Below are 21476 nucleotides of genomic sequence, written 5' to 3'. Positions count from 1 at the left end.
TATTCACCCCACTATGAAGGTACTATGTTGTTTCTCTCTTAACAGTTGACATGCAACCACCTCTCAGCAACGTATGCTCGAGCCAGCTAAATTACATTCTTAACCCCTCTCTGTAAGTTTTCCTCACTTCAATAACAATGGACAACAGGGCCATCAAGATCTGTAAACTCAGCATCATACCTTCACCTCTGCCCTCCCCGTCTCTCTCTAGACGTTCATTTTCAGGATGCTTCTGAATCTTGACAATTCATCTGGCAATAACTGCTAGCCATTCAGAGCACTAAATTATTTAGGCTATAACTGCCTTGCATTTTGATGCCGCTGAGAAGACTCGTTTGGCCTTGATGGCTGACCAGTGAAAGGCTGCTTGCAAGGAATAAATCTATTCAAACGGTAGCAAATTTCCATATGTCATTTTTTGGGGGGAGGGTACAACACATTCAATTCTTTAATTAAACAAACACAGGCAATTTATCATACTCTCCCACTCATAGCTGCATGTATCATAAATGCCCTAAGAATATGTGCATTGTAACAAATGCTCCTGTGCAAAATACAAAACACTGTGATAACATCAAAAGTTTGCTAGATGTTGGTTGTTCAATAATATAAGACTTGTTCTGGCATCTTCTAAAGCAGCCCACCTTATGCTTACTAGAAAAAACTTCTATGATGCAGAAATCTACATTTCTTTTCCATCAAGGCAAAGACAAATCTCTTATTTCTGTTATCTATCTCTTACATTACTGAAAGCCCTTGAGAATTCATCAACCATCCCCTGGTAAAAAAAACAGTTCAACATTACTGTCACCTCAGCAGTCCTTTCTGCATTGTTCTGCTGATCGATTTCAACATCAAACAAGGCAACCAGGAGACAACTAAATTAGTGCGTGCATACGTTTGGTGTCCCAGTTTAACTGTCAGGCTTCCCCCCCCCCCCAAATATTCTGGAGCTACAGATGGTTGTGGGTGCTGGTAATTCTCCAGTAACATTCCATGGTAATTGGATTAGGGAAAGAGGACAGACCACAATAAATGTATGTATAGTCTCATTTGTGACTCCTTCTGCATATGGCGCGAGTCTTATGTGGGATGGAATGGCAAAAGCTGACTGAAAAAGATGAACACACTCCAACACACTCACGTTGGATGTCGATGGTGACAGAAGTCTCTTTTCCACTGGGAACAGCCTTGTTGGTAGCCCGGCAGACGATGATCTGGCCATTTTCAATGTCGGATGGAGAGACAAAAAGTGTGCTCATGATGCTTTCTCTCTTGCCATCACGGACTACCGTCTGCAGAAGAAAGCAAAGAACCAATTACTACTTTTGTGTTAGGCTGAATGTATTTTCTGCACTTCACCAACCATTCTAGCTTTGATGGGAAAGAAATTGCCTTACATCTTTTCCCTTAAAATAAAAGGAAACTTTGGTGAGATTCTCAGGGGATGACGATGGTTCATGATTCTTGAAGAAAGAATTTGTGTATAAACTCAACGCTCTGCTGCCTCTGTGACTTCCCAATGGGAGACATCATATTCTTATTTCTTGCATTAGGCAGGACAACCAGAGGAGGCTTTACAGTGAGGAAGTTTTTAATTAAATAATAAAAGCATCAGTATCTTGCACTCCCAGCAAAAAAATAGCAATCTTCAAACATCATTAAAGGACATCCTGAAGCATCCTGAGGAATACAATGGAAAAAAAGCAAAGTCTCTTTTGGAGGGGAAAAATGTTTAGGAAACGGAAAGGCAAGGTTCAACACATTATTAACCACTTTTGAAAAAGGGAGCACCATATTATCTGGAGATGCAAGTCAGGAATTTTTGACTGTATCACTCAGATCATATTAATGCCCTCCTGCCAAGGTCCTGGCTGGTTCCATCACTGATTTCAATTTCCACACCAAGTGAATTCACCCAAGCTTTTGGTTATAAAGACAGATGGTTAATTTGTATTGATGATCGCTTTATTTCTCTGATTGTACCTTATGCTAAGATGCTTTAGGATGGCTTGTACATATTTAAGTAAATAAATTGTGGAGTAATATGTTTGTGTCAGTCATTCCTGAGTTTCAAGTATCTGTTATAGTCTTGAGCTTTCAACAGATTGTAAGCCATGTTGAGATCTCTGGATGGAATGGGCACAAAGCAGTATTATCTTCCAATCCAAACTGCATAGACAAAGAAAGTTCTGGATAGCAATCTGTTGGGTATCAGAGGTTCTTAGCAAAGCAATCAGTAAATATAGAACCAAGGCAGGTAAACATTTTCATTGGGTGCCTTGGAAAATGCCAGTTCGGCCATGCTTGCCTATCTAAATTTATAATATTTATCATTTCTTTCAACAAGCTCTTTCAGCCAGCATGTTTAATTCTGTCTAGTTAGACAGGCCATGCATATTAATACAATAGAATATTTGAAAGCTGATTATCATGCTGCACTGAAGATGTTTTTGTATGCATCTCAAGAGGGCACCAGCCTCTATGGCACTCCAGTGCCAACCCTTCACATTGCTAAATACCAAAGGTTGTCCAGGTGCAGTCACTGGAGAGACCCAATTCTAAAGCGTCATCTTTTTGTAATGTTTCATGAGAAGGGTGTGAATGCAGCTTGGCTCAGAATTAATCTCCTGTCACACCTGATCTGAATCTTTTGCTTGCTTTTATGGTGGCTTTAAGAACTGAGATATCCTCTTCACTCCAAACAGGCACCTGGTGTAGGTCCATCCCCCCCCCCATCCTTTTATTTAACCGTCTTAAATAGCCAGCATTTCAGAAATTATATCCTACAGGGGCAGGGGATCTAATAAATCAATCCATTCCTCAGCAAGATATGAAATTCAAGAGTGGCACTCTTTTTTTTTTTTATGATGACTCAAAAGTAGATGTTTACTGAGTTCTCTAGGCCTTTTTACAAAGTAAGTACCTAAGTCTAGTTTTCTTCTTGACAAAGTCTTCAACTAGAGACAACTCTAGAGCTTATTTTCTGCTCAAGAACCTTCTCATTCCTTTACCTGTGAAAGGTCTTGCTCCCTAATTCCTTGTACTTTCAGCAAACCATTGGGTGCTTCCCTCTTCATCTGCATCTTGCATATCTGAAAAGCTGCTAAATCTTTGCCTCCACACTCTTTTCAAGAGGGGCAGCCCTGTTTAAACTTTGGAAGAGTCCAGTGGAACTGGCTCTCAATAACCTTGTTCCTCTCCCGTCATGAAAAGCCCAGCTTTTTTTCTCCAGTAAATGAAGGTTTCTGGAGACAGCAAATCAGGAAGAATGGAAACTAGAACCTGGACAGCAGGAAGAACAACACCTTATGCCTGCCTATCATTTCAAAGAGATTTTCTCCCCAAACAGTATAAATAGCAGACACAGATGGCTTGATTCAGATTAGAATGGCTGAATATATTTTAAAGGGTTTTAACATTTTCTTTTCATTCTGATCCAATCCATATCAAGGCTTCCACTTCTGCAATTTGCTTTGGGGGGCGGGGGGCGGGCAGAAATGTCATTTTGGAAGAAATGGGAGGGTTGTTTTTCTTTAAAAGAAATGGCAGGCATGTTCTCTCTCTTCCTATCCCTTATCCTAAATTCCGATCAGGAACTCATCCCAAGGAGCTAAATCTGCCAAAAGTGGTTCACATCTTCTGCAGTAGGATTTTATTCAGCTTGGTGGAAACGCCTTTGCATTTGCTACCCACTCGTCTGAGATTTTTATTTAAGTCCTTTTATATTTAGCACTGATTCTGAAACCCTTCAAGGGCAGCTAGCTGGATTTTCAAGTACTGTACGCACAAACTCCTAGTCAAGGTCTGGATCAGGGAATCGTGAGGACAAAGAGAAGTCCTTATCACAGAACATGGCAGTGATGGGTTACCAGATGTAACTAGGGTTACCAGATGTCTGGCAAAAGGAGGACATGTCCTCCTTTCTGTCCTCATGTCCTCCATCTAGCAGGCATAGCCTTATAAAATATTGTCCGGCTTTTTGAGTATTTTGCTGTTGTTTTTTAAAATGTTGGACTGTTTTCACAACAGTAGTCATTCAAACTTCAACCTTATAAATTGTCTGTTTCTTTCTTTTCCTCGTCCATAGGCCGACTCAACAGCCTAGATTTACATTATTTACTTCCTGATTCCAGCCATTGGCTTCAATGCAGGCCCTTCAAATCCATGATCACCGTAGTCTGGAGATCACCTGACTCGTCATATGTTTCTATGGAGAAATTTGGAAAGTGCATCACCGTCAAGTCTATATTATTGCTAGCATATGTTCTCGAAAATAAAGATTTGTTGGAAAAGTATTGCGACTGAAAAACCAGTCTTTCTGATTCTGGACAAAGTAACTTCATATACATGTAGGCGTTAGTCCTTTATTTATTTTTTTTGCAGTTTTTCACTGTAAGTTTTGTCACAGATGCCAGGACAGTTAGACAGTGTGTCCTCCTTTTCTCCCCATTTGTCCTTATTTGCAATTGTCCAAGTCCTCCTTTGCCTTTCAGGTACCTGGTAACCCTAGCCTTAACCCCAATGCTGTGCATTCTGTACTGGTGCTGGCCTAACCCTCTCCTGAAACAGGAAATTAATTCCCTAATTTCCTGTAGCTAGAAGGAATCTTTCTATTTGGGTTGGTTTTTAGGACAATGGGATTCAGGCAGTGGAAGGTGGGTTGTGCTAACATCAGCTATTTAATTGGACTTTAATTAATTTTAATAGATTTTTCATAGCACCTTAAAAAACCTGCTTTCCATACTTAGAACTAATACTGAACATTCTTCTGTTATCATCATTATCTCTCTTAAGCTCTTGATAATGAAGTAACATAATGGGAACAGAGTTTTAAAAGTGGGAAATTCTGGTCAGTCCAAATCTGTTTCCCCATATGTCCTTCAGTACTGAAAATATATATATATATAGACAGACAGACAGACAGACAGACAGACAGATAGATAGATAGATAGCAAATCTTTAAAAACCCTTGCCAAACACAAACATTCAGCCAAACCTTTTAAATATGTTTGTCTGGGTGCATTTAAAAATGACCCAGCATCTAAAATCTAATGTATATATTATTTATAATATAACTTTCTTAAAAGCACAATGACTGTTTTGTTAATTTTATACTGTTTTTTCCCAATGAGAAATAAGAGATAGCAGCAGAATTCATCTTACTACTTTCTAGGCCACAGTGAAGTTTTCTTTGGCAGGCTGAGGTATTTTTAAAAGAAATACCTAAAAAGAAATCCATGGCTTTTTTTTTTTTAAGGAGGATCAGGAGTAATTCCAAATGACTGTACACATAGATCTATAGATTGTACATATAGAAAGCTCTGAAAAAGGATAGCACTGAAGAATACAGTTCTGTATCTTTGTATCACCAGATGGGCTGAATATATTGACTGGGAACCCAACCCCATTGGAAGTCATCAGCTAAGGGAAAACTAATAGTGAATATGAGTTACACCAATTTAGCAATCTAATTCTTATATTTAATAGCCTCACCCAGTCTGGAATTGGGTATGTGGGTAATAGAAAAAGATCTGTTGTATTCTACTCTTATAAAGAGCAGACTTATAAAGAGGAAAGGGCAAACCAATGTTTGTACCAGGCCCAGAAAAATCTGCAGGCAGAATTGCATATTAATGGACTAGACCAGAATTAATTCCAACCAAAATGAGGGTAGGGAGTGGTGGCTCTAATTAGTATTGGCTGGTGTCTGAAATTCCAGGAGGCAGGGTTAAGCTCCTGACTTAATTGCTCTTCTGTATCCTCATGGTATTTTGGAAAGTGAGACGATGTGTTTCTTGTGTCAATGTAGACAACACATGGAGAGAGAGGAGGAAGGGTGAGCAAAGGCTTCTAAAAGAAACATGAGAAACCAGAAGAGGGATTTGAGTGCACCAAGGTGCAAATAGCACCATCTGTGTTGGGCTTTCAGAAATCCATGACTATCTTTTCTACTCCCACTATCTTTTCTCCTGCATCTTTGGCATTCAGTCATCCCAGAGGCTCTCTCCTAAATGATTGCTTGTGGTAGGAAGAATTAAATATCTTAGGATTTGGGTGCAATAAAGCAAGAATCTTCCTGTAACATTGGAGGCAAATCAGATGCCAGAGAGAGAAAAGGTCAGACTACTTATGCAAATCAGATGCTGTGTTCAACTATAGCAATCAGAAGGCCTCAAAGATGGGGTTTGTTAATGTGGATGAAGACAAGGCAGTAGAAGCAGCCTGGCCCAAAAGATGCTCTATCTAGCCAAGGACAAAAAAGTCCAAAAGAGGGTCTATGTATTTTACATGGTAGAGAATTTTACCATGGGGGGGGGGTGCCTTCATAATCATAATTCATCTCATCTGAAAGACATCTGGTTGGAGAGGACTGATCTATTCTTATTGGTCCACACTTGCTGGATTCAGGCTTCTGGCAAAAGGTTTTCCCCTCTTCACTGAAAATGTTAGTTGGATCTGGGACCTCCCACCTGATACAGTTGCAGTGAGATTCAGGAATCACAACCAAAAAGGGTCAAGTCTAGAACTGAAGAAGATTTGATTGCCCATGATGAGATTGCCCAAGTAAAGTCCCAGCCTGGTCAGGAGATCTTCTTAGTTCTTGTTGAAGAGAGCCAGTCACCACTCTAACTGGGTGAGTGGAGCTAATCTTAACAGATGGGAGAGATTTTCCCAACAGGGGGTTCACTACAGGTGGCAATTGCACACCAAACTGGGACCAACCTCATATTCACACCATGTCTGTGCCCAGTTGATCCTTTGAATAGCAGAGAAATATTCATTTCTCTGAGGTGATTTGTTTGTTTTAGTTTTCTCACGACAAAGTGCTTCTGCTTTCGTGAATATCATAGCTGATGTTTTTTGGAACTGAGTCAAAGAAAACTACTGCATACATAGATTCTTTCTGAACAATTTATAATTTAATGGCAAAACTTCTGATTTGTATGCAAAAATTCCCAGTTCAATGGTTAGCACCTTCAACTCTTGCCTGAAACTTAGGAACTGGAAAGCTGCTGCCAGTTGAGACTGACAACATTAGGCTGAACTGGCCAAGAGTCTGGCACAGAATAAAGGCAACTTCTAATATCCCTTTCTGTACATATACAACTTCTGTTCCAGGAAATGCTTGGAGGCCCATGATGAGATTGTCCTCTATTTCATGCCTTCATAACTGCAGATATGATCTTGTGAATGAGGCTAATGGTTCCAGAAGACAGGCCTATTTCTCATACCATCAGTGAGCATAAATTGAAGAATTATTGACATGTTGATCAATTTACACTAACATGCAAAAGATCAGGAACAGAAAAAGGCAAAAATAATATTTAACTACACTCCCATGCAGAGAGCCAGTTTGGTGGAGTGGTTAAAGCACCAAACTAGAAACTGGGAGACCGTGAGTTCTAGCCCCATCTTAAGCCCAAAGCCAGCTGGGTGACCTTGGGCCAGTCACTCTCTCTTAGACCTAGGAAGAAGGCAATGGCAAACCACTTCTGAAAATCTTGCCAGAAAAACTGCAGGGATGAATCCAGGCAGTTGCCAGGAATCAACACTGACAACACTGAGCATTCTTCACCAACTCTACATATCTAAGCTCTTTCCTTCTGCCTTCTAACTTTCAATCAGCCACACCAATGATTAGCAATAACATTAATCAGGACCTTTATACTGCTATCCAAATACAAATATACAGCAAAATCATATAAATCTAGATTTCCATTCTTGTAATAATAACAATTTCAAGGCAGCTGAAGATAAAAGTGGTGCCAAAAGGCATGAAGGTGAGGCTGACATCTCTGCGATAGCGGCTTATAATCTGCAGAGGTGAGAGCTATTACTTTCCACAGCCTTTGCTCCCTGAGGTCTCCTGCTTTTTGCCTGCCTAAGAGGCACCTTGGTGGCATTTTCAGCAGCAGAGTTTTCTTTACAGTGGAAATAAAACTCTTAGAAACTAATATAAATGTAGCACTCAGGCACCAAGCACTCTTTGAGAAATTATAGCCTGGTGTCATACTCACCAAATGGTCAGCCAGGGACCAAAGGAAGGTGTACAGTCTAGCTTATGGCCTCTCCAGCTCCAGTGGGGAACGTTTGCCCTGAATAATGTTTGTTTCATCCAAAATCCTTGCTTTTACAATTCTATCCTTGCTTGCCTCCATGTTTGGGTCTTTTTCCATTTTGCAAAGTGGCCTGGCATTTGTGGAAGTAGTTGTGGGTGGAATCAAGGTTGTGGGTGTTCCTGAACACACAAAGAACCCATGTCCCCCCCCCCCCCCCAATCCATTATAGCTTTTGCATGTGACATCATACATCTCTTCTCCCATTTCCACCTTAATTGGCATTATAAATCCATATAACTATTCAAATGTAAATACAGTTTTTGAATGCCTTTTCTTGCAAAATACACATTTTCTAAACATATTTGAAGTTATCATTTCTAAATGCAATTCATTTTAGAATACACCTTGGTATAGATATTTTGGTATTTTTTTTAATCTGAGAACTGCATCACAAGAACTTGGAGATGTGAGAAATTTGCAGATAACTATGTTCCAAGTCTCACATTAGTTTGGGAGATGGAGATCACTTCTAGTTGTTGTAAAATATGGATCCAGAATGAAATTCTTCATAATTCAATGTTATTATTTCAGTTACTAAATATAAGAAATATTTGATATTTCTTCCTCTCTTTATTGATACATGTTAGAAAACCTGCTTAGACAACACCATAGCTTATCTAATCTAGCATATCCTTACCAATAGTAGTCAGCGAGTTTCTGTTTGTAAGCACTGCATAAAGACATCTTTTGTTTTTCTACTAGTACCTTCTATTGAGAAATAGACTGGTGTTTGATTTAGCTATAGTGGTTAATGCCTATTGATAATTTAATACAACATTATGCACTACATAATATCTTGTTTCATCCGTTCTGGTTTTACTGCTGAGCAGCTTCACTGTATCACTTGAGCTCCTTATATTATGATATAGAGAAAATAACGTTACTCTGCCTACTTATTCTACTTCTATTGTTCTGCAAAAAGAAGATCCCAGAGCATTATAAAACAAGATATAATTCCACCTCTTTTCTGATACTCAGTAGGACTGGATTCAATGCTTGGATGAACGATCCACTTGGAATGCTATATGTGATGCCATGAGGTATGGGATAGAAGGAATGTGGGCTGAAATTTCCAAAGAGAATAGATCTGAATACTCCATAAAGAGTTCCATGCGGCAAACCCTAAACCCAAGCTATCTTTGCTTCCCCTCTTCCAAACATCAGAGCTCCTTACCTTGGAATAGGTTGCTCCATTGATTACTTCTCCCCTCCTCATCCAAATGATAGATGCTGCTGGTTTGGCATTGTCAGCATGACAGGTAAGATTCAGTGGATCTCCAGCTCGCAGGCTGATGATAGGTCCTCCAATAATGATTGGATCATCTGGAGGTACTGTGAAGAAAAGAGTGTATGATGAGATCCAGGAGCATCAAAATCAACTCAAGAGATTGTTAGGAAATCAGTTACACAGACTGAAAGAAAAAGGTTGGTGCAACTTGTAGAAATCCATGCCTGGGTCTGTACTGCAAATCAGCCAAGTTGTGGTTTGTCAGAGAACCGCTTACAGCAGCAACAGCTCTTGTTTTGTCAATAACAAGGTGCTTCCTAACCAAACTGCACTGAATTATTGTTCAGAACAGCACACATTGCACAAGGAGAATTAGCTATAACCAAATAACAAGGCTTATGCAAGAGGACTGAATGCTGATAAGTTAACCTGCTTTGATGGCACACTTGTTCATACAAAGCAGGGTGTTTGGTTAAAAATTGATTAAAAGAGATGATTTCTTTCCTCCCAGCTCAATGCCTATTTATGTCTGTTGATGTTATTTTAAAATCTATTCCTGTTTTGTAAACCAGAACCCCAGTGTAGCATTTATTCCAGAGGAAATCGTTCTAGAATATCACCCAGAGAATTAAATGTAATTTTATGTGATTTGGGATACTAAATCATGGAGATGGAATTCACTACATTTTAGCTTGCTTCCTTCCCCCTCTCTTTCTAACGCCTATCTGGTCATGTAGGGTTCCCCTTTGGAGCAAACAATTATGATCCATCTCCATTTTTGTTCCTATGAAAGCAAAATAAAATAAAGTAATAATTAATCTTATGGGGATGACTTTAAGTATTACAATAAGAGGAGAGAGAGCTTCCCTGAGAGGGATTTACTTCTGTTTCTTACATGTGCAAAAAATATTTTGCAGATTGGGATGGGGGACAAGATGATTGTTATGCTTGCTTTGCTTAGCTGTACCTGTGAACATCAAATCACATCGAGCCATATTTGGCTGGATAGATTCCCCTCTTCTGGAGCTTGAGAAAGTAGGCCACTTCTAGCAGAGTGATGATAAGTGGACAAGGGTAGCCTTGTCGCTAAACAGAGCAAGGCAATTGACTCAGGCACGAGGGTCCAGAAGAACAGAGACATATTGCAGGACCTGATCTGCATCCAGCAAGAGAAGATCCTTTCCCATTACAAGCATTGATGCGACTCAAGTTAGCTTTTGTAAATCACATGTACGGAGGGAGGGTGGAAGTCATGTCCTTTGCAATAAGAGTAATTCAAGCTCAGCTCCCCTTGAGAACAATAAGGAAATGCTTCATGGTTGCTTTCTGAATTCTTTCTAACAGACCCACTTGATTTTTTTATTTTATTTATTGATTAATCAAATTTATATAGCCGCCCATCTCACCAGAGAGATTTGATCCTGCAAATACCATTATGATCAGTAGGAAGGGAGATAAATAGATAATCCCTTACTTCTGGTGCCTATGCACTACTTAAAACACGTAAATTACAATATCATAAAAATACATTGAAGTGCTACAAAAGTACAGCAAAACAGTTGACTGTCTATGAAATACAACTGTGTAAAAAGGGTACCCACTAGTTAATATATCAATATAATCTTCTGAACCAATGAAATACAACCAGGAAAAGGAGTACTATATGAAATGCTCCAATATTGTTCATAGTACCATGAAACACTGCCCTGCTCCAAGGAAATGAATTAAAATAATAAAACATTTGATTACAGGACATCATGCAACCAGATTTTCCTCTGCTGTAGTTTACTTGTGTGGTTTGAGAAACAACCAAGGAAAACCTGTTCAAAACCAGCATCTGCAATGAGGAAAACGTTGAAAGCAAAGAGATAGAAAAAAGAAAGAATATCCATGGGGTTGTTATTCATAGGGGAAAATTCATATTTTTGATCATCTGCTGCACAGTGCTATGATGTCCCGGGTGCAGCTGGAACACTGGTCATTTGTGAGTGCCTGCATTTATTCCAAAGCCCAGAATAACATTTCCTGCCCTTGTGTCTTCCCTAGAATATTAAAAAAGGATGGAGGGTCTTCAGAGGGACAAGCTTTCCAGTGCCATGGGTTGAAATCAATTATATTTAAGGGAAAAGAATTTTCAGAGATTGCCTCCTAGGTACGCTGAATCAAAAGCTTCTTTTCATGGTTGCTCTTGAGATTTTATGCAATGCACCAAGTTCTTCTAAAGACATTCTATTAATGTTTGTATGCTAGACCTTGGTGGCATCTCTAGGTGGCAGACAGACCATTTAGGTTCTAGTGTTTGTTCGGTTTTTTTCCCCTGTGTTCAGCCTTCATTGTCTGAAATGGGTTTAGACACTGGATATGAAAGCAATAACATATTTCCTTCAGTTTATTTATTTACTGCATTGCTGACGGCACTCTCCTGCTGTGAGCTATGCACATCTTATGTTATGAAGGCTGGAGGCGGCAGCCGTCATTCAGTCCACAATGCAAAGCAACAGATTTGGTCTAAACAAAAAATGGAGGGAATCGGATAAATTCAACCAATTCGATACATAAATCAGACCACTAACTGATGGCTGTCATAGCTGAAAATGCTGAAATGCTCACGTAGTCTAGTCTTTCTGGGTGTTTCAACAGAGTGGAGAATATCCATATTACAACTGACATGAATGAGTTTTTACAGTTTTTTTTTTAAATGAATTTCTGCTAATGATTAGTTCAGTAGCTTTCAGAAGGGATTCGATAACTTCATTAGTGACTGCAAGTTTTGATGACTTTCTGCTACATTCAGAATCAAAGATTACAGCTTGGGTTAAGAAAAGGGCTATTCTTTCACAATCTGCTTATGAGGCACAAAGAGATCTGGTCCGTCACTGAGTGACACAGAATATTGAACAAAATCCATCTTTGGATGGACCCAGCAGGCCTCTTTTTATGTTTCTGGAATGTTTTTGTCTTCTTCTCACCTCACATAACTGATAAGGAAGCCAGGAACAGCCCCAATTCCCAATTTATACAGTCTCGGGGGTTCATCATGTTTGTTTTAGAGAACATGATGAACCCCCAAGAATTCCCTCAAATAGCAAAGTCACATGGTTCCCACCAATCTGACACAGAATAAGGCTGTTTAGAAACAAAAGGGAAGATCAGCCTCTTCAGCTGAAACTTGAGGCATGCAGAAATATAAAACTTTAAGGAAAGGAACAATCTTCCCTGATAAAGAAATATGCTAAGCACCCAGAGGTCTTGAGTTCAAGCCTCATCTGGTTAGAGCTGAGAGAATTCTTGCCTTCATCCCCAAGGAATATTGCCAATCTGTGTTGACAATATTGGCTTTGATGAACCAATGATCTAATTTAAAATAAACAATCCAGGATAGTATTCCATGTTATCTCGGTGCCTATAAATCCCTGGTTACTCAAAAGAACTGAAGGAGAAAGAAAACGCCTACTCCAAGTCAGAGTCAATGCTAAGAATGGTCGGTAGGCTTGATTCATTCTGTACAAAGAGGTGGTATGCTGAAATAAATCCAAGACAACTAGGGTCACGAGATCCAGATGGAAGCACAAAAACTCATAGTCAGGGATGGTTATGAGCAATATAACATTACCCCAAAGTTACTGGGAACACAGAAAGACTGCCAGGTGGAGGCTTAAATAGTGTAATGGGGCAAACGTTCTTTAATCCTGCAAGATTTGTATCTCAGACTTCAGCTTCAGGGGTGGCTCTCATCAAGGATTCCTCAAAGACAGGCATGACAGGCAAAGATGCTAACTGATAGGAAAGGAATTTTTTAAATGGATAAACCAAATGTGATTCAGAAAGAAGTTCCTTTTTGAAGTCCCCTATTTTTCCCTTATTAGAGGAAAATTATTTTTATCTGCCAAGTCCTGCTTAACTGAAGGGAAACCTTCAACTCAAGAGAGAATTATCAGGTATCTCCCTATTATCAAGGAAAGATTTGAGAGCATTTTACTTCAATGGCATCAGATAGCTCACTTTGGGGTGAGAAATTCCATCATGCAAATTGCTACCTATACTGACACCTTGCAAAAGACTTGATTTTGTGTATGTGCGCATGTGTGTGTGTGTTTGCATCTTTACATGTGGATGTGTCCATCATGACAGGCCTGCACGATTTGTATAACACCCAAGAGTCACTAAATTCTTTCACTGTAACATAACTGCATATTTTTAGATTTATTATCCACATAGGCTCAAAGAAGGCAGCTATAGGGTAAAAACAGTCTAAATTCATAAAATTAATGATGGGTGCATTCCCTGTGGTTTCTCTCAAACCATTACTTTAAAAAAATGGAAAAAATGCATGCATACACACACCCACACACCCACTTGATTCCTCCCCCACAAAGAAGACTGGAGAAAAAAAGGACACTGATACTTTACCACATCTTCAGTCGCTCCACCCCAGTTAACCCCAGCAGACTCTGGTTTATGTCAGTGCTGTGCAGACTTACATATCCTTCCATTCTGTCTTAGCTCTCCATTTTTTTGTTAAAAATCAAAAACAGCAAATCCACAGTTGTTTTTATACATATATTTTTGCATCTTCTCCCACATATCTTATATGTGACCGTCTAAATATACTTTCTACAGCTACCCCAATTACATGCATTTTTCAACCCCAACATTATACAGTGGTACCTCGGGTTACGAACGCCTCTGCTAACGAACTTTTCGGGTTACGACCAGCTCCGCCTGCAACAATTTACCTCGGTTTGCGAACTCCGCCTCGGGTTACGAACCGGATCCACGGCCATTTTCCCTCCCGTGACACGGTCCGCGGCCATTTTTCCACCCCTGACACGTGGTCTGCAGCCATTTTCCGCCCCTGACACGCGGTCCGTGGCCATTTTTCTGCCCCTGACACGTGGTCGTGGCCATTTTCTGCCCCTGACACGTGGTCCGCGGCCATTTTCCGCCCGACACATGGTCCGCGGCCATTTTTCCGCCCCTGACACGTGGTCCGCGGCCATTTTTCCGCCCCTGACACATGGTCCGTGGCCATTTTTCCACCTCTGACACGTGGTCCGCGGCCATTTTTCTGCCCTTGACACATGGTCTGTGGCCATTTTTCTGCCCCTGACATGTGGTCCGCGGCCATTTTCCGCCCCTGACACGTGGTCTGCGGCCATTTTTCCGCCCCTGACACGTGGTCCGTGGCCATTTTTCCGCCCCTGACACGTGGTCCGTGGCCGTTTTTCCACTTCTGACACGTGGTCCGTGGCCATTTTTTCGCCCTTGACACATGGTCCGCGGCCATTTTTCCACCCCTGACACGTGGTCCCCGGCCATTTTCTGCCCCTGACACATGGTCGTAGGGAGGGGGACTCTCCCTCCAAGCAATAGCTGCCTCCCTGTCCTCCACGCCAGAACGGATTAACGATAATTACATTGAACCTTATGGGGAAATTTGCTTTGAGTTGCGACCAATTCAGGCTGTGACCAGAGTCACGGAGCGAATTAAGTTCGTAACCCAAGGTACCACTGTATATGCTTCATGTGACTACTACAATTTCTAGATCGGTTGTAGTCTAGATTGAGTTTCTTTAGGCATGGAAGCCAGTTGGGTGACTTTGGATCAATCACTCCAACAGTATCTGCAAAAAAGTGAAGATGATGGCCATAAATAGGCAATCAAAGAAGGCAGCGACAAACCCCTTCCAAAAATCCTGCCATGAAAATTTGTCCAGGCAGTCATCAGAAGCCAAGACTGACTTCAAGGCACAAAAGCAAAACCAGCTGAACAACCCTACAACTTAGTTACATCTGATTTTTCCATCAATTTTGGAGAAACGCCTATAAATTTAGAAGAAATGTCTGCACGTCGGTCCATGTTTGTTATTACCCATAAGCAGATTGTATAAAAGCATTCTTGTTGCAAAAAATCCTGAGTGATTCCTTCTCTTACCAACATGCCCAACATACCAACATAAAGTATATGCTATAAAAATAATGCTATATAAATGCTGATGATGATCACCAGCTCCCATAAGCTGTTAGAGAATTTCTTCTCACTTTGGAGCAATTAAATTGTTTCACCAAGTTTCTGTTCCCCAAAAAGGAGGAATAATTTGGAGAAGCCATTTGTACAGAACTTTACTTTAGATAAGGATAATTGGTGTGGGGGTGGGGGGGAACCCCTCCAAACCCTAGAAATATGTGAATCTCAGGAGGGTTGCTTATTCCTCAATAGAAATATAGTTTCCAGGGATGAGGACCGGGATGCCAAGAAAACAATGGAGGTAAATGCAAACTATCATTAAAACCCACACACACACACATTAATCCAACTGACAGACCTTCTTCAAGTGTTTAAATATAACCACTTAGATGCTGCTAGCAATTTTAATGACAGCAATAATCTTCTTTCCTGAAAGGAACAATAATTGCTGTATGAATAATAATCAATATTTAGTTTCCTCTTAAGAGGATTTCTAAAAAGCTTTGTACACGTTATTGCATAAAATGTTGCAACAATGTTAGACCCACTTGATGAGTCACCAGAGACGATGACAGCAGAAGGACACAGCCAAGGCACGAAAGTAATTGCACAAAAGCAGAAAGCAATTCTGTAGCAGAGTGACGCTCAGCAGAAACTTCTTCTATCCCCCTTCTGGATGACAAATTTGACCACAGAGGCAAAAGATGAAGCACAACTCTTTCTAAGTACTCAAAAGTAAAAGGCCAGCCACCAACACTGAAGTTTACTGATAGAAGGTACAGTGATAGTAAGGAGCTGAAATGGCTTCAAAAGGGGGTGGAATTAAATTATATAAAACTAGAGGCCTACTCATGGAAATGAACCAGGATGACTCAATGGATCATCCTGAAAAAAGTAGTTAGACCCTGTGTGAAAGAATAAAAAGACACAAATCGGGTATTATAAATAGCAATATAAAAGCTGGAGTGGACATGTTTCAGTTCCTCAAGATAAACTCTTATTAACTGTGAAGGAGCCAGTTTTGAAGAAAGGAATTCCAGAGGCCCATTTCACTGTGAACCACAAAGCTAGAATTTATCAGAAGGTTTAATGATCTCTTTGATTAAATAGTGATTAAAGTGGTTCATCATCTTCTCAATGCATAACATCTACATCACTCCCAACATGTGTTTGTGGATGGCCACTATCTATATCATTATTAAACTATAGAATTAATGACTGTATCTCCTGCATTTCATTTTCTTTCCTTTTACTATTCTCCTGCTCTTAGTTCTGGATATATATAGCTTCCTTTCTCGGGATAAGACTCTATAGGTTTGAGTCCAAGAAATCTTATAGAACAATATATTGCTTGACCTTTAGGGTGCCAAAGACTCCTTACCATTATCCTTTACTTAGAGACATTATATCTTTGAATGTCATGTAAATCAGATTAATATCAAGTGAAGTGTGTGTGTGTGTGTGTGTGTGATTAGCACTGATCCTCAGTGTTGAACTAGATGTATTTGATTTAGCAGGGCTCTTTTCATGATCATATGCAGTAAAAGGGAGAGTACAATCTTTTCCAAGTTGTATTTCTCCAGCTGTATTGGGACTTTGGCTTTCATAAATCTGACTACTACAGCCAAAGAGGGATTATGGGAACTGGTATCTTAGACATCTGGGGGATATTAAGATGAAGAAAAACCACGTCTATTGTCCTCTCAAAGCATGGCAGATAGTGGGTGATCTTTTCTGCAGACTTTCATTGGCTTATTTGCTTGGGATACCATGGGTCAACACCAGTTTGGCAGATTCTAAAAAATATACATATTTTTAGTAAGTGTGGTGCAGCTGGCACTGGTGGAACAAATTAGAATGGTTGCACACAGTCCACCTCCACAATGAAGTTTGGAAACATATCTGAAAAGACTTCTGATTAAATTGTCTTAATGTGAATTTCCTCTCAGGGAATACTGTATCCTATGTGGTAATGTCCCTGTTCCACAGAATATCCCCCACCGCTTTACAAATGTGTCATCAGGACTAATCATACTGATTTTGTTTTAACTAGCTGCCCAGCCTAACACCACTATAGGAGCTCTGCAACTTCATAAGGAAAAAAAGCGTTGTGTCATAAGGAATGATCATACTCTATCCCCTACACGCTGATGCAGCCTACTTTCTTGTTTAAGCTTTTCTTTGATGTCTACTTCGGTCTATTGGATTACCCAGGAATTAGGAGGAGCTGCTAAGTAAAGGAGAGAATGAGCTCTGATTACATCTTTCCAAATAAGTAGTTATCATCCCCCAGTTATTCATGTAGCAATGAATTATTGATTGGCTCCCAGCTCATTAAAAAGTAGATCCGGGTAGATGGGAGAGAAGAATCTGATGAATAGAAATCAGCACCAGCTCTTAAGGTATATAACATGGCAAAAAGATGGCAACTCATTACCTCCCCATTCAAAGACCATAAGGAGAAAGAGAAAGAGAGAGGGAGAGAAGGAAAATGTGAGAGAGGACTAGCAGAACTGCTGTCCATTATCCATTCAATAAGGATTTTAATTGTGATGTATTTTTTTAATTTTGATTTTCCCCCTTCTGCATTTTTTAAGAAACTGTTGGTTAATATGGGAATATGTCCATGGCTCTGCATCAGATTGGAAGGAACTATCAAATAGGATATCATTTGTCCTAGGTCTTGCACTGTTCAACATATTTTAAATGACTTTGATGAGGGGTTAGAAAATAGGACGATCAAATATGTGGACAACACAAAAATAGCACAGTATCAAGATTCATGAAAGTGTTGACAAGCCGGAATAATATGCAGAAACCAACAAGGTGAATTTCAAAATGCAAAGTGCTACATTTGGATTAAAGGCATGAATGTAGGATGGGAGGAACCACACTGGGCAGCAGTATGCGCAAAAATAATATGTGTGTCTTGCTAAATAGCCAACAGCAGGATGCAGCTATAAAACAAACACAAATATAATCCTAGGTTTCATCAGCAGACGTTTACCATCAACATCAACAAAAGTCCCTGTTCTTTTCTATTTGCCATTGGCCAGCACCACCCCCTAGACTACTGCATTCAGTTCTGGGGACCAGATTATAGGAAGGAGGGCAAACAAGAAGAGAAGGAGCCTGGGGGGAAAAACTCATAAGGAATAGTAGGAGACACCAGGTATGTTTAGCATGGGGAAGAGAAGACTATGGAGAGGCAGGATAGCTGTATTTAAAGAGCTGACATGTAGAAGATGAGGCAGAATTATTAGAGCTGTTCTACAAGACAGAAAAAGAAACAATGGACTTAGATTACAAGGGAGCAAGTTTCGGTTGGGTAGACTGCCTTGGAAGTTGGTGGATCCTCTTTTGTTGGAAAGGTTTAAACGGAGGCTGGATGGCCATCTGTTGGGGATGCTACAGTAGTGGGGTGTTACACTGGACAGAAGGCTGGACTAGGGGATCTCCAAGGTCCCTTCCATTCTTGATTCTACAATTGGTGTTGGTGTTGTATTTATTGTTGTTAGCAGTTGTTTAAAAAGGATATGAAGGGAGAATTTTTGTCTACATTTCCATAGGTTCAGGGCCAGAACAGACGTCTTGCAGCCAAAGTGAAAGACAAGCCGTTCACCACAATTTTTCAGAGAGATGCCCACTGGAGTAGGAATAGAATTAAACTGTGTCTGCTGCCCTTCAAAATTAGGTTTTCCCAAGGCAATTGGCTTAAAATCACATAAAATTCCAAATAAATTAAAATATGCAATAAAACACTATAATTAAAATGTAGCATATTAAAGCAAGGAAAGCAACAGCCACAACAGAAAATCAGCCAGCTGATTAAAATGATTAATATCCTTGAAGAATAAAACTCTCTTTGCTTGATAAAGAGAAAAGAAAATCAGGTGGGGAGGATGTTGCAGTAATGACTGGTTCCAGACTGATAAAGATTCAGGGGACCCTTATGTAATCAGCCAGCTACAAGCTTCTCCATGATCAGTGAAAAGACCTGCCTCCTTGCTGTATCATCAAAAGGCTGTTAGAAAGAAAATCAGAAAGTCTCCACCCTGACATTCTAGGGGATAAATTAATTTTAAACGGGAAAGAGTTGCGTTACTGAAATTCCTGAAACTCCATCCTTTTCATCTCAATGCATCTCATCAAAGAGATGTCCGTGAGAATTTTGCTTAGAAAGAATTGGCTTCAGAATTAGGCAGCTGCCAACGAATCTGAGTTCTGGAAATACGGGGACTGTCCCTGAGAAGGGCAGCTCCTGAGCAGCCACTTGCCATGTCTTAGTGTGGGAGGCACAAGGAAGAGAGCTTTTGAAGACACCAGGCCAGTGTTGTCCAAACTTGGCCACTTTAAGATGAGTGGACTTCAACTCCCAGAATCCTAGGTCTCTTTCTCCACCTTATGTGTCAACAGACTTTTTGCTGGTTCTCAGCCTTGGATGCTATGGGTACCCGAACCGTATTTTTATAATGATTCCATCTGATCTCAGACTCACTCTTGGTTTTGCCAGCTTCAGCCTTCACAGTTTATAGGTTAATGTCAGTGTCTTGATCTGGGATCATAAATGAACTTGGGGCCAGTGAAGATTGAATAAGATTGCATATTATATGAAAAATGCCCAGTCAGGTTGCAGTAATTTTTACTAGCTGCAGTTTCTGGACCAGCCTCAAGGTTCAGCCAACATACAATGGAGGAACATCCTCCACCATATCTGAGAGCAACAGGCTAGCTTAGGAAATGCAGGGAGCAGGACACTGATGTGTTCCAACTCCTTGTGTACTTTTAATGTAATCCCCTGGGTTTTCATTATCTTAGGCAGCCACCTCACTCTAATAGTAGAGCCAGCCTTTCTCTGCACAGCCCTCTGAAATGTTACCATTTATGTTCTACCAGAGCTTCATCTGAGGATGAGCTGCAGATCATTAATTTATAGAAAACAGAGTTTTTCTGTTTCAAATCCAGCTCTCCCCCCCCCCCCCCAATTTTGATAGCTGGATGTTTTAGTTTACTTTTGATAAAACTGAGTTGCTATTAAATGACCTTGAGTCGCTAAGGTGTCAGGTCCCTGCGTATATCCAGAACACTTTCAATGTACTGAAATACATAGGGTAATACGAACCCTTTTAATGTTTTGACTAGTTCTATAGATGTGGAAGGAAGGGAAGGGGTTGGCTGCAGATCTTTCAGGAATTTGATCTTTGTGAATTCCAATACAACATGACCTGATTCTAGATAACTCCTGAATTTTTCAGTGCAGACCTTAGCAATATATATATATATTTAAACACCAAGGTTGTCTCAAGCCAGGGAAACAGATTCTGAATTAGTCAAGAGCAAAATGAGATCTGATGCATAGAAATCTATTTTATACCAAGTTATACCATTTTCCCCATTTGATCAGTATTTCCTCTCCTCTTTGGCAGCAACTTCCTGGGCATTCAGGCAGAAGAAGGGCCTTTCCAGATACGTTGTCCTTATTAATGGCAGATGCTAGAATTGAAAGTAGGTATTTTTCTGCATGCAAATCATATTCTGTACCCCTGAAGAGAAGGACAATTAGGGCAAAATAATAATATTTTGCTTCAGGGCTAGATGCTCTCAAGGAGAGTAGTAAGGAAGAAAACTCAAAAGAAGGAAGGTGGAGAATTGCCACTTCACCATCAGTGGAATCTTACTGGGTTGTCCTCAGTCAACGTATTTTATTTTCTGCTTAGATTTTGAATTTTCCAAAGGAAATGTACAGGAGGTTCCCTTCTTTTAAAGATCTAGAACAAGCTCCTCTTCAAAGAATGAATATCAAATTTATGTAGACTTCTATTTATTCAGCAAGTGAAGGTGCCAGTTCGGTCTAGTGCTTAAGGCACCGGGCTAGAATCCAGGAGACTGTGAGTACTAGTCCCACCTTGGGCATGAAGCCAGCTGGGTGACTTTGGGCCAGTCACTCTCTCTCAGCCCAAATCACCTCTCAGGGTTGTTGTTGTGGGGAAAATAGGAGGAGGAAGGAGTACTGGGTATATTTGCTGTCTTATTTATAAAAATAACAAAGGTGGGAGATATATATATATATACACATTATCTATCTATCTATCTATCTATCTATCTATCTATCTATCTATCTATCTATCTATCTATCTATCTATCTATCTATCTAAAA

The 21476-nt window shown here is 40.1% G+C and overlaps 1 protein-coding gene across 1 annotated transcript in view; it reads right to left on the bottom strand.

Annotated features, from left to right (window-relative positions):
- Nucleotides 1–21476, bottom strand: part of KIRREL3 (kirre like nephrin family adhesion molecule 3) — a 603325-nt gene that overhangs the window by 127396 nt on the left and 454453 nt on the right. The window contains exons 5-6 of the mRNA XM_088139054.1: nucleotides 9298–9455; nucleotides 1145–1295 (exon numbers count right to left, since the gene is read on the bottom strand). Of these exons, the coding sequence (XP_087995180.1) occupies nucleotides 1145–1295; nucleotides 9298–9455 (309 nt within the window). The remainder of the gene's footprint in view (nucleotides 1–1144; nucleotides 1296–9297; nucleotides 9456–21476) is intronic.

Source organism: Python bivittatus, unplaced genomic scaffold (genome assembly GCF_059951505.1).
Source record: "Python bivittatus isolate LINGU-HERP-01145 unplaced genomic scaffold, Pbiv_v1 ctg000320_np1212, whole genome shotgun sequence".
NCBI lineage: Eukaryota > Metazoa > Chordata > Lepidosauria > Squamata > Pythonidae > Python > Python bivittatus.
Note: the sequence above shows the minus strand (reverse complement) of the source record. Positions and strands in the feature narration are given on the sequence as shown.